Source organism: Artemia franciscana, chromosome 2 (assembly GCF_032884065.1).
Source record: "Artemia franciscana chromosome 2, ASM3288406v1, whole genome shotgun sequence".
NCBI classification, from domain to species: domain Eukaryota; kingdom Metazoa; phylum Arthropoda; class Branchiopoda; order Anostraca; family Artemiidae; genus Artemia; species Artemia franciscana.
Window position 1 is genome coordinate 25,074,685 of NC_088864.1, and position 14,079 is coordinate 25,088,763.

At 36.0% G+C, this 14,079-nt stretch overlaps 1 protein-coding gene across 4 annotated transcripts in view; it reads right to left on the reverse strand.

Moving 5' to 3' along the window:
- LOC136039230 (protein O-mannosyl-transferase TMTC1-like) overlaps positions 1–14,079 on the reverse strand; it is a 327,626-nt gene that overhangs the window by 85,908 nt on the left and 227,639 nt on the right. For all 4 annotated transcript variants that reach the window (XM_065722793.1, XM_065722801.1, XM_065722775.1 and 1 more), the window contains 2 exons: positions 2,685–2,855; positions 1,066–1,179 (listed from right to left, as the gene is read on the reverse strand). In XM_065722793.1, coding sequence (XP_065578865.1) covers positions 1,066–1,179; positions 2,685–2,855 — 285 coding nt within the window. The remainder of the gene's footprint in view (positions 1–1,065; positions 1,180–2,684; positions 2,856–14,079) is intronic.

The following is a 14,079-nucleotide window of genomic DNA, read 5'->3' on the forward strand; positions in this document are numbered from 1 at the left end:
TTTACAGCAAGCTAAAATTGTAAGAGTTGAGCACAATCTCGGGATTAAACAAGCGAATTCAAACTCAGGAAAGCTGAAGCTTATCAAACTTGGACCATTTCAGCCAAAAATCAATTTTCCAAAAAAAAAAAACGATGAAATCAAAACCCAAAATTCCAAACACCAGTTGTGGTTTGGTAGAAACTGGTGCAATGATTCTTCATTTATAACAGGAAATAGAAACGTGCACAAAATACGGAGGAAGTACGCCAAGGCTGAAATGCTTGTCACTCATTTCAAATCAAATAGTCACAAAGTTTCTCTAGGTGATCTTATTTGTTTTATAGAGAGAAAAAAAAAATCATTGCCAAAGCTTAGTTAACAAGGAAAAACTAATGAAAGATACGGAGGCAGAAAATGAAAGGGAAATAGGGTGTTGCATTACGTATTTGTTGCTAGGTGTTACCACCACTCAAGGTAAGCAAGAGCTGGCATTTCGTGGGGAGAATCATGACAGTGAAAGTACCGTTGAGCTAACCAATCTTCTTTCGAGACACAACATCGAAATGGACCATCGAATAAAAAACTACATGAAGCCAAATGTCACCATCTATCTGTCAGGTAATAGCCAAAATAAATTAATTGCGATTTTTTGAACAGAGCTAGTCCAAAAATCGTAGCAGAAGTAAATGAAGCTGACTTCTTTGGCATCTTCGCAGACGAAATACCCCCTTCCAACCACGAAGAGTGTTTAGCTGTACGTGTACGGTACATTGACAGAGAGAGATTTACCTTTTATTGTATATTCTAAGTTAAAGAAAGCAGCCCATATAGCAGAAGAAATTCTACGAGTTTTGCGAAAGGCTCGTATCAATGAAGAAAAACTAGCATTTGCCCAATTTGTACATAGTTCTCTTTTCTCCTATTTAGCTTTCAGTTTATCTAAATTGTCAATCTTCGAGATTGAATAAGGCTCTTAAGTAAAGCAAGCCCCATCGTTTGTACTATTGTTAATGGAGGCTTATGACCCTTTCAAAGAAATTGCTCCGTTTCAATGGATTTATTTGCTTTTCCAATTTTACTTACCTAATAGCTTCCTTATAATGAAAGACGGCAATTTGTACATGACCATAATCCTTTTGGAGATTTGCATAGTTGTAGTGCATTTTTGCATTTTGAGGGAAAGTCTTAAGTCCTGACCTAGAACGAAAGGCATCCAAAAGATTAAGGTGAACTAATAAACTGGTCAGCAACTTCAACTATAATTGATCATAAGCAGGATTTTACTATTTATATGAAAAGATTCAAAGGAATGGAAATGGAAGAGGAAGGGGAAATGGAAGAGAAAAGGGAAATGGAATCCTGCTTACAGGTAACACAAGAGTTTGACACCAGGACATCTGGAATAGTCTTCTCGCTGGGAAAGGGGGACTGAGTTCTTGTAAGGTTGATACAGATGGTTGTAATTTGTCCATAATAATTTTTTTCTAACAAGGAGTATATTACCATAGCAAAACTTCTCCAAATTGAAAATAAAGTCACTTTGGGATAAATTTAGGAGTTTATTACCATAGCACAACATTTAAAAATGGTGATAAAGTCACTTTTTTTTCTTTCTATAAAGAACATGTTTATATAGGGGGGCCTCTTCAATCAGAGGATTCAACCATGTGTAGGTGTTTTTAAACAAGTTTTTCTGGGAGTGAGCTTTGCAGTGGTAGGTTTTCCAAAGAAATAAGTTTTCTAAGAGCAGGTTCATGGGGGTGAGCATTCAAGGGTTCAGTTTTCCTTGGGAAAGAGTTTTCCTAGGGTGAATTCTCCACGGGTAAGTTCTTTTGGGACAGATTTTCCAGGATGAGTATTCGTCTAGTTAAGGCAAGAATCTTCTTAAGAATGAACAGAAAGTTTAACGCCAGCTTTCAGAAGTAAAATTGCTGGTAAGATAGATAACGTTTCTAAGAGTCAAGTATAGAAGATACAAGTTACTCCTATTGGGCCTAAAGGTGTTACTATGCTAATCGACAAAGCATTTATTGCTACTCAGAAGGAAATTCCACCTTATTTTTATTCTTCCATAAGTTCAACTTACTTGGCTAGTAGCAGACATTTTCAGAGGCAGCAGATTCAAGCAGAAAAACGTGGAGCCTTTAGCACGTAAATTACTTATCTATTTAGTCAATGATATGTAAAGTGAAAGTAAATGATCATCTGAAACCAGAAGAAAATTTTTGTAAATTATTTTTCCCGTTGAAGTTATAATATTTAACATAAAAATTGATGCAAGGTCAATAGGCTTTTAGTCTTGTCACAGAGGTCACAAACATTCTGGTGCAGTATGAATTTTGTAAAAAACGTCGTTTGTAACCCTAGTGCTATTAGAAAGACAACCCTGAAGCTAATCAAAAATTACTATGTAAGCAATTTTGTTTTAGTAATGTTTCAAAACAGTTTTGAATGCAACTTAAGACTTTGAATCTGTTTGTTAATTTGTCTTCTGTCTGGCAAAACAAAACCATCAAAATTGTTCTCAAGCTTTTATGTCTTCTTCTATTTGTTGTCAGTAAAGCGGTAATAAAGTACTCTAAAGTCAATTGAGATAAAGAAATGCTCAACAATATCCTTGGAAAATCTTTTTTATTTGAATCATGTAATCAGGCAGTCAAGTCGAATAAAACTAACTTAATTTATACTTGAAAAAACTTTACCTGAAAAGAGAATCTCTTGACAGCCAATCGTAATTTCTTAGCCATGTTTTTCCAGCGAAAGAAACAAGTGTCAGACAAAGACTTAGAGACAAAATTGCCCTGATACTCCTCCAGCTACATTGCAGCCAAATTTTGTAGAAACCTTGACCGATCAACAAGCAAAACCCAAGGCTATAATTAAAACGAAAATATGAATATATCAATATATTTAATTAGCAAAAGGGCCTGTCGGACGAAAGGCATAAAAAAGACAAAAAAACTTTGCCCTAGTATATCATCTTTTGTGAGGGCTGGATAAGAAATATTTTGACTCTTTCCTATAACTGAAATCCCAGGTCCCTTTATACACTCTCTTCCCATCCCCTCCCCCCAAAAAAGGAACTCTTTCTTGTGAAAGTTTTTGTGTCTTGAAAGGTGACTCAATTCCACAGTCGGGAGACAAAACAGAGCCATATTCAGCGAACTATGCCGCTTATAGGTTCGTCAAGCTTTAACTAAATCTATTTAATTAATGCAATCTTTATAGTTAGTATATTCGCTTGCCCGTGGTCTTTGAGGCATGAAAAATATATACCTCATTTCAAGCATTGGAAATATACTAATACTTCGGGAAGTACTGTTTGATCTGCAGGGACGCTTTGGGTACCCGCTTTATAGCATCCTATGACTGTTTTCAAGTTAAATGTTGCCTGGAAGATACATACACTTGCCAAAAATATAAAGTCAGAGAAATATTTCAGACGAAATTAGGGAAGACTTTCTTAGATACTTCAGTTCTCTCTAAGGAGTCGTTAACGGCAAAGTATAATAATTAATTGTTAAATGACACTGTTCTTAAAATCTTCCCAAATCATTTTAGTAATGTACTTTTGAAGGTTATAGTTGAGCCAAAACAGGACGGCCTCTGATCTGGTTATATCTTTACTGTCTTATGGACTTTTCAATTTCGTCATTTGCCAATTATTGTGTTGCGAGAGCAGTATTTTGGTTTTGTCGTGTTTTTTTTTTTGTTTTTTTTTGTTCCTAGCACCCCGATTTCACCTTATTACTAGAAAGGGGTAAGAGTCTAACCTCTGCGGTTCTTACGGAAAGTGCGGACCTTAGGCCGGATTGACGAATATGACTTTGTATTTTGGAAAACTTCGTAGAACTCTTGCCTGGGGCCAAAAAGGATGGTTTGTGCTTGTCCTTGAGCCAGAGCCTATAGTGTGCGAAGTGAAGTGGTGTTTTATAGCCTATGTCAGAGAGAATTATCTGAAGTTATGCAGTCAAGCTTTCATTTCATCAAACCGTGTTTCTGCTTTCGAGTGGAAAGCTCCGTTCTAGCAGTCAAGCAGGTAGGCACAAGTTTCGAATTGAAGATGGACAAAAATCTATAAGTGTTAGATATATGCGGCAGTTACCCGGCCCCATGCCCAATATATTCTTTGAGTGATAAATAGAAAAATTTACAGAAACAAAAGAGTGGCATTTTCCCACGGGTCGGAAAGTGCTGCCATATATTGTTTTTACCGATTTCTGTTCGTGATTTCAGCTGAGTTTGTCATTCGGTTTTTCGTATTTGGGATTGCAGTAGAGAAATGGTATCAGGTGTACCTCTTAAACTTCAAAAGCTCTCTCATTGCTAAAGAAATTGCAGTTTAAAACTGCAGTGTTACTCTCGCAACACTTTGCTCGGCGACTGGCTTTATATCTTTTTTACATAAAAAAAACTAGTTTTTTTTTAACTGAAAGTAAGGAGCGTCATTAAAACTTAAAACAAACAGAAATTATCCCGTTTATGAAAGGGGCTTTTCCCTCCTCAACAACTCGCTTTAAGCTAATATTTGACTCTTTTTCACAGCTCTACTTTTCAACAAAGCAGTAAAAACTATGGCCTTAAGAGCGAGGTGGTGAGGAGGCAGCAACCATTTTCATATACGGAATAATTTCTGTTTGTTTTAAGTTTTAATTTCGCTCCTTACTTTCAGTTGATTTTTTTTATTTAAATCCTAAACAGTTTTTACCTAATGTCTGTTTGAATTTTGCTCACCGTACATGAACTATTAAAACAACATTGGTAAATTAATCCTGGCACATTTTATTGAGTGTCTGAACATTTGCCCCCTACTAAATTCCATGCTCTTACGGCTAAAGCTGTTAACTTTTTTAAAGAAGGATCCTATTCTAATCACACAGCTCTGGTGTGTCAAACGCTTCAAAAAAAATCGGAACGAACAATCAAAATTAAGCGTAAAGAGCAACGTATTGAAGAGGGGGTAACCCTTCACATATGGAATAATTTTTGTTCATTTTTCAAATAAAGCCTGTAAATTTGGCTTAGTCTCTATGAAATATATCCCTCCTTCTCAGGAACACTCCTCCGTGGAAATTTCTTCCAACGTAAAGTGCACTCCCCCCGTCAAATTCCCTCCAGACAGTTCCATCCTCACTGAGAATCCCCCTCCCTGTAAAATTGCTTGTGGACGATTCAGCCTGAAAAATTCCCCTTAGAATTATTTCATTTGAATAAGACTTTAAAACTCTAATCAGTTTCTCGATCACTCCAGAAATACCCTCTTCCGTAGAAATTATTTCCCGGGAACCGAAAAAAGTGGAAAAAAGTCTGTGCATAATTCCCCGGGTACTCCCCATGAAAAATTTGGCATAGAGAATGTAACACAATTAAAAAAGATCATAGAGCATTTTTATCAAATCCCCCCAGTGTAACATTTCCCCTGGAATATTTACCCCTTGAAAAATTTCTCTCATGAAGGAAGATTCTTCCTACAGAAATCCACCACAGACACACCCCCATCAAAAGACAAATTCTCCACAAAAAGCCTCTCCCCAAAGACTGTGGGATCATTTACACTTAAAGATACAATTATTTTGGTCTTTAAACTATTATGAACAAAATGGCAATCTTGAAATTTCGATCGGATAATTTTTGGGAAAAATAATTGGGGAGGGGGCCCAGTTGCCCTCCAATCTTTTTGGTCACTTAAATGGGGCACTGTGCCTTTCAATGATCCTTCAAATGCGCCCTCTTCCGATATTCTAGGACCATTATTTTAATACAATCACCCTTAGAGAAAAAATTAAGAACAAACAAAAACATCCGTGATTTGTCTTCTGGCAAAAATAGCAAAATTCCACTGTTTCAAAATTTCCACAAGACACCAGAGGATTCTCTGGTACGCTGAATCTGATGGTGTGATTTTCATTAATATTCCTTTATTTTAGGGGTGCTTCTCCCTATTTCAAAAATATTGCAAATTTCCGAGGCTCGTAACTTTTGATGGGCAACACTAAACTTGATGAATCTGATACATTTGGAATCAACATAAAAAGCTGATTCTTTTTATTATATATTGGTATTGAAATTGGGTTTTTTAGAGTTTCAGTTACTATTGAGCCGGGCCGCTCCTTACCTACAGTTTTTTTACCAAGAACTCTTTGACTCCAAATGTATAAAATTTTCTAAGTTTAATTTTACCCATCAATAGCTGTGAACCTGTGAATATTTACATGTTTTCTGAAAAAAGGAACACCCCCAAAAAGTCAAGAAATCTTAACGAGAATTGCACCATCAAATTCAGCATATCACAGAATTTAAGAGAAGTAGAGGTTTCAAGCTCCCATCTGCAACATTGTGTTTTGTTTTTGTTTTCTAGATATGAATATATTTGCAAGAAGGAAGATCAATGATGCGTGTTTATTATATATTTATTTCCCAGGAGTTATCAAGTCAGTTCAATGGTCCTAGAAGATCACGGGAGGGCTCATCTAAACACAAATTAAAAGCCATAGTACCCTTTTAAGTGAACAAAGAGAATGGAACTAACTAATCCCCCTCTCACAGCCGTTTTCTCTCAAAGTTTTCCGACCCAGACTTTGAGATAGCCATTGTGTTCAGCATAGTTGAAAGATCTAATAACTTTGCCTCTGGGGATCACATGACCCCCCTCAGCCTCGGGGTAAAGGACTGTAAGTTATGAAATTTGCCTTTTGTTTACTATAGTATTTGCTTTTGGGATGAATAGCATTTTAGCGCAGGGGGTGGTTTTGCAAGGGGGAGGGGTACTTCCCACAAGGAGAATTTCATGAGGAGGGAAGTTTAGGAGGGGGTGAATTTTTTCAGGTGGCGAATTTACCAGAACTTCTGAACAAAATTTTCCTTATTTCTATCACTATATCTTCGGCGACTCAATTTTGCACGTGGAGAAATGGAAGTATCCAGTGGAATTTTTCAACGGTTTCGGAATTATCTGGATATTTTTACTATGGGAAGAATTTGCAATCTTTCCGTTTGGGGGTGAGATTACTGGAAAAAAAATTCCGCAGATGCGGGGAACTTTTGGCAGGATTTGACATACGGTCAGAAATCAAACAATTCGTCGTAAAGGACTGTAAGAAAGAAGTGACACAACTCCTAGTGACCAAAACTCTAACATACTGATTACCAATATTAATTCTAATTTTATTAAAGTTAATTAATGTTAATTAGAGAGTAACTCCAATTAACAATATATACATAACAAATTCGAATTTTTATGCTGATTCGAAATTTATAAAGTTTGTTAATTTTTATATTACCCATCAAAGCTACGAGCCTGAGAAAATTTGCACAGTTTTTTGAAAGGGAAGGGGGGCACACCTAAAACTTTAAGGATCCTAATGAAAATCATACCATCAGACGCAGCATATTAGAGAACTACTGTAGAGGTTCAGGCTTCTATATAGAAGAATGTGAAATTATGTATCATTTGCCTGAAGAAAGATCTCGAATGTGGGTTTATTTATTTTTTCCAGGGCTAGTCGTCGAAGAAGTGTTCTTAGAAAATTTAAAATTGCTCATTTGATCGGAAAACAAAAGTTTCAGTGCTCTTTTCAAGTGAACAAAAAGTCTGGAGGGTAGCTAGCCTCCCCCTCCCACGGAATTCTTCCCTCAAAGTCTCCTGATTAAAATCTTGAGATAGCTGTTTTGTACAACATAGTTAAAAGTTCCAAAAACTTTTGCTTTTAGGGATAACAGTTCTGCAAGTAACGAAATTTACCCATTGTTTACGTATAGCATTTTTATTGGAAAATATGCAAAAGTAAATTTTGCTTCTTTTACTTTGTCTTTGCCGACTAAATTTAACATGTGGAGATGTTCTGGGAAAGTTTCAGCGGAGTTAGAATTGTCTGTTTTTTTTCATGGAAGGAGGGGGATTTTCTGCCCAAACAACTTTCCATTGGGAGTGAAAGTATTTTCATAAAAAAATTTCAACGGAGGTAGATATCCAACATGATTTGAGAAATGATCAGATTTTATAGTCTTTTCAAATGAAAGTATGCAAAGGATAATTTTTCAGGCGGAATTATCGCGAAAATTTTCCAGGAGCATTTTTAATAATGATGGAAATGTCCAGTGGGTGCATTCCAGGTGGGTAGTCGGGGGTTACTTTACGTGGGAGAAGCTTTACTTTTGGTATTTTCTGTAAGGGGAGGGAATTCTTCATGGAGGAAAGCTTGATTTCTCGGTGTTATTTGATAAATGGTCAGAATCTAAATAAAAAAGAAGTTTTTCCAACTGAAATTACGAAGCTACATTTAAATTAAAAACGAACAGAAATTATTCTGTATAGGCTATTAGGGTGTTGCGGCATCCTCAATACCTCGCTCTTCACACTAAAGTTTGACTGTCTGTTCCGCTTCGACTCCTGAAACACAAGGGCCGTTGATTTAGAATAAGAAACTTTTTAAAAATACAAAAGAAATTTAGAGTGAAAAGCGAGGGATTGAGGAAAGGGTAGACCCTCTAATATACGGAATAATTTATCTTCATTTTAACTTTTAATATTGCTCCTTACTTTCAGTTGAATTTTTTTTTCTTTAATTAAAAAGAAACAATCTTTTTTTTCAAATGAAAGCAGGCGAAGGAGTATTTTCTAGGCGACATTTTCCGCGGTGAACGTTTCGGGGGATTCTTCAGCGAGGATGGAATTGTCCGGGGGAATTTTGTGTGGCAGTGGCGATTTTTAAGTGGGAGGAACTTTTCATGGAAAAATTTTCGTGGGGTAATTTTCAATTACCCAACGAAAAATAGCCCGTTCAATTAACCCTTTCATTTCAATGCGATGAGGCAGATTTACTTGCATTATTTGAGAAAACAATCAAAAATGAAATAAAAAATAAGTTTTTTTTCAACTGAAATAAGGAGTAACATTGAAAATTAAAAGTCTCAATCCCTTGCTCTTTACGTTGAAGCTCCTCAGTAGCTTATGAAAGCTTCTGTCCTTATGTTTCATGAGTCATTCTTAAAGGATTGAGCCGAAAAGTAAAACTTAAGCATAAAGAGCGAAGGATTGAGGAGGGGAACGCACTCCTTGTATACTAAATAATTCCTTCTTTTATTTTTAATGTTACACTTTACTCACTGTGGAAAATAGTCTCGTTCTTTTTCTTTGTTATTTAAAAACGTACCGGCAATAACATAAAAAGGACCGAACCGCAGGCAGACCTCTACATTTGACCTGAGAATTCAACTCATTATATGGTATCGATGTGTCAGTTGCATTAAATGTTTGAATAATCTTACGGTTCTTACATCCAAGAGGTAGGTTTAAAAGATTTGAAGAAAAGAAAGTACTCTAACGTCCTGCATATAACTCGCATTGAAAAAAAAATGGGTGTAGACTTGACAGAAAATAATAGAATCGTCACAAAAAGTTCAATAAGCTCGTAAGGCCAAGACCTTACGAGAATATCGGCCAAGATCTGAAGCGATTATATCATAACCTACTTTAAAATTATTCTTGATATCTAGAAGTGCACTTGAGTGGATAGCTGATACAATAGAGCAAGCACTAATCCCGAGTCAACGCAACACAGGAATGATACCTCTGAATTAATTGTTAATTGGAGAATTTTAGTCCTATTAAAATTCGGATTTACCAATTGTTTTGAGGTTTTGAAGTACCAAAACAGCTTCAGCTTGGTGTTGAAATTTGCTACTTGAAAAGAGCACTTTGAATTTGTCTTTCATTCTTAGACGTCCTTATACTGAAAATGTTCCACCTAATTTTAAAGCTAGATTTAACTTGTGTGAAAATATACACCTGATATGGGACTATCCTTAACTTCATTTTAAAGTACCTACTTTTTCATTTTCCTTCTGCAATTCAATTTTGTCTTCCTTGATTTAACATCACCTTGTTAAGTAATAGCATTACAAAAGGGTCAATAGGTGCGTTCCCATCTTAAGAACGGTGAACCTTTCTAGTTCAAGTATCCTATTTAGAAAGAGGAAAGACATAAATGACACGGATTTCCTTTCCGTATGCGATTTAAAGATTCAGCCAAACAATCAACTTCAGAACTTAACTTGAAAGGTTTCACCTAGGTGTTGGATCAAGCTTCATTAAAAAGATAAGTAAGATTGTCGTGTAGTAGAGAAAAATGAAAGGTAAATAACAAAAAGAAATAGATCTTGGATATTTCTCGCAAAATCTTGAGGAAGATGGAAGACGACTTATCTCGTAGGAAAAATATTACTAATTAAATGTATTGTTGCATGCTTAACTTATTATGGTCTAATAATGATGGTGAAAACATGTCTCAGTGCTGAAAATCTGCTAGAAAGACATATTAGCTGCTTAATACCAGCTGTCACTGATAAACATTTTGTTTTACATATGCATTGTCAGAGAAAGAATTTTCTAGATCAGAACCTTCAATTTATTGGCGATATTTATATGATCCTGTAAATGCCGAACCTTATCTTAATTAAATAAAAAAAAACAGTTTTTTTTAACTGAAAGTAAGGAGCGACATTAAAACTTAAAACGCACAGAAATTACTTCGTATATGAAAGAGGCTGCTTCCTCATCAACGCCCCGCTCTTTACGCTAAAGTTTGACTCTTTCTCTCAATTCTTCTTTTTAAAACAGTAAAAAACTTTAGCGTAAAGAGTGGGGCGTTGATGAGGAAGCAGCCTCTTTCATATACGAAGTAATTTCTGTGCGTTTTAAGTTTTAATGTCGCTCCTTACTTTCAGTTAAAAAAACTCGTTTTTTTTATTTAATTTCTGAACATTTTTGAATCAATGCATGTTTTGATTTTGGCTCTCCGCAGAGGAATAATCAAAACGAAATTTGCATATATTTTTTTTGGGGGGGGGCTAAATGGCTTTCTCATAATTTTGATCGAATGATTTTGAGAAAAAAAGAGCGGGGGCGAAGCATAGTTGCCCTCCGATTTTTTTGGTTAATTAAAAAGGCAACTAGAACTTTTAATTTTTTACGAATCTTTTTATTGGTAAAAGATTTACGTAACTTATAAATTAGCTTACGTAAAGAACTTTTGTATTCTCATGTTTTTATTACATATATGAGGGGATTCGCCCCATCGTCAGTACCTCGCTCTTTACACTAAAGCTTAAATTTTATCCCAATTCATTAAGAATGACCCCTGAATCACAAAAGCCGTAGAATAAATAGTTGAAATTACTAAAAATACTTTAGCGTAAAGAGCTAAGTATGATAAGGAGGTGAGCCCCTTATATGGGTAATAATTTCTGTTTGTTTTAAGTTTTATTGCTGTTCCTTACTTCCAGCTGAAAAAGATTTTTCACATTTATTTTTTAATTTTTTTTAAATAATGCTAGTAAATCCTGCTCTCCCTTCATGGAAGTTTTCTTCTCCCATGACAAATTCTCGATGGAAAGTTCCCCCAGCATATCCCCCTCTTCTGAACCCCTCCCCCCAACCAAAAAAATCCTCCTGAAAACGCCTGTATACTTCCCAATAACCATTACTATATGTAAGCACAGGTCAAAGTTTGTAACTTGTTGCCCCTCCCACGGGGACTGTGGGGGAGTAAGTCGTCCCCAAAGACATAGTTATAAGGTTTTTCGACTATGCTGAATAAAATGGCTATCTCAGAATTTTGATCCGTTGACTTTGGGAAAATAATTAGCGTGGGAGGGGGCCTAGGTGCCCTCCAATTTTTTGGGTCACTTAAATAGGGCACTAGAACTTTTTGTTTCCGTTAGAATGAGCCCTCTTGCAACATTCTAGGACAACTGGGTCGATACGATCACCCCTGGGAAAAAAAACAAACAAAAAAACAAATAAACACGCATCCGTGATCTGCCTTCTGGCAAAAAATGCAAAATTCTACATTTTTGTAGATAGGAGCTCGAAACTTCTACAATAGGGTTCTATGATACGCTGAATCTGATGGTGTGATTTTCGTTAAGATTCTATGACTTTCAGGGGGTGTTTCTCCCTATTTTCTAAAATAACGCAAATTTTCTCAGGCTCGTAACTTTTGATGGTTAAGACTAAACATGATGAAACTTATATATTTAAAACCAGCATTAAAATGCGATTCTTTTTATATAGCTATTGGTATCAAAATTCCATTTTTTAGAGTTTTGGTTACTATTGAGCCGGGTCGCTCCTTACTACAGTTCGTTACCACGAACTGTTTGAAAAGCATACGGAAAAACACATAACCGTACATTTACTCGATATAGCTCAGCATTTTCCAGCTGTTTCGTCATGACCAAGAATTCTCATTTTATATTGGCTTTGAGTGAATCCAGCTAGACTCTTACCTTCACAAAATTCATAGTTTACATCAAATGTGATATTTTAATTATACAGGTTTTTTACCCCCCCCCCCTATACAAATTGCGGCTAAGTCAAACATAGTGTCAAGATTTCAAGGTAGTCAATTGAAATGAAGAATAAATAACTATGTAGCGCAACCCCATCAGAGCTCAGGAGTAAGCAGTAAAGTTACGAAGCAGTGCAGGCATTTTGTATACGTTTCTATAGGTTTTTGTCGACAAACTGTTACGGATATTTTGGCGAGGAGAATTTTCAGTTTTTCAGACGAATTACAGTGATAGCTACTTTAACTAAAGCAAATGACAAATTAAAGGCAATACTCATGTGTTGCCCATAGAAAAGGGCTACAAGGATTCAATGCATTATTTATTATATTTTTTTTCATAGAGCCACATCATATTGACTGGGTAGTCGTAGAAATTTAGGGAGATCATCATTTGACTGGAAATTAAAAGTTATAGTACCCTTTCAAGAGTCAAGAGGGATAAAAAAAATATACCAACCGTCCCATGCTTTTAAGCTGCCCTTCCCCCAAACAGATCCGATCAAAATTTTGATACAGCGATATTGCTCAATATAATTTAGAGGTTGATCTATGCATCCGGGAATCACATCAAGGGGAAGGGTTAAAAACTCTGAAAGCTTTCCATTGTCTCCATATAAGGTTTGTTTGCTAGGAAAGAGGTGCAAGCTTGATCCTGGGCCTCCAAAAATGATTAGAGCATTAAGGTCAAATTTCAGGATATATTGAGGAGGATGTTGAACAAAATCAAAACGTACCAAGTACATGCTGGTTGTCAAACAGGCGTATCGGCAATATCTCAGAAACAGCCAAGGGTATTAAGTTGAAAATTTCCAGACACGTAGAGGGGCATGTTGACAAGTGATTACAGGGTAACGAGCCCCTTTTCAATTATTAAACCCCTCACATCCTCAATAATGACCAAAACTATAAGATGCCGCTTTCTCAGAATAATCAAAAGGTCCAATTGCTATGCCTAGACAGACGTCATGACTCTCCATAGCTCTTGGGGCAAGTGATGTAAATTGTGCAGTTTGCTCATTGTTTAGACATGGGGTTTATTATTGGGAAAGGTGGGAATAATTGATCTTTGGTATGTCCAAAAAAGCTAAGGTTATTAAGGTAACGGCACAATGTACATTCAGGTCATCAAAAGGGTGTATGTATAACATATCAGGAATGACTGAGAGTGTTTAGTTGAACCTTGCAGCGCATGGTTAAGAGGATGTTGAAAAGTGATCAGAGGGCAACCAGTCTCCTCCAATAGCCTTTTTAGCTACGATCTTTAAAGAAAAACACCTGACAAAATTTTGAGATAGCCATTTTGTTCAAAAAAGTCGAAAGGTGAAATAGCTATGACTTGATGCCTAAACCCCCACACCCCCTGGGGCAAGGACTGTAAGCCATCAAAGTTAATAATAGCTTACATAATATTGGATTTTTAAAAAAGGATGGCTTGCCTGATCCTATCTATCCAAAAAGCCTTGGGTTATTATGGTAAAACTTTCAAGAAATATTGATGGGATATTGATCAAAATCAAAACGCATTATATGCGTGCCGGTCGTAAAAAGGGCGTATTAGCAAATTTCAAGAACCGGTTGAGGGTATTAAGATGCAACTTCCGGGAATATTAAGGAGAATTATGAGTAAAATCAAAAGACTAAACATGCGTCCAAGCTATTAAAAGTGTGTACCTGCAATATGTAAGGAATAACTGAAGATGCTATTTAGAAACTTTAAGAGCATATCGAGGAGGATTTTGAAAATTCA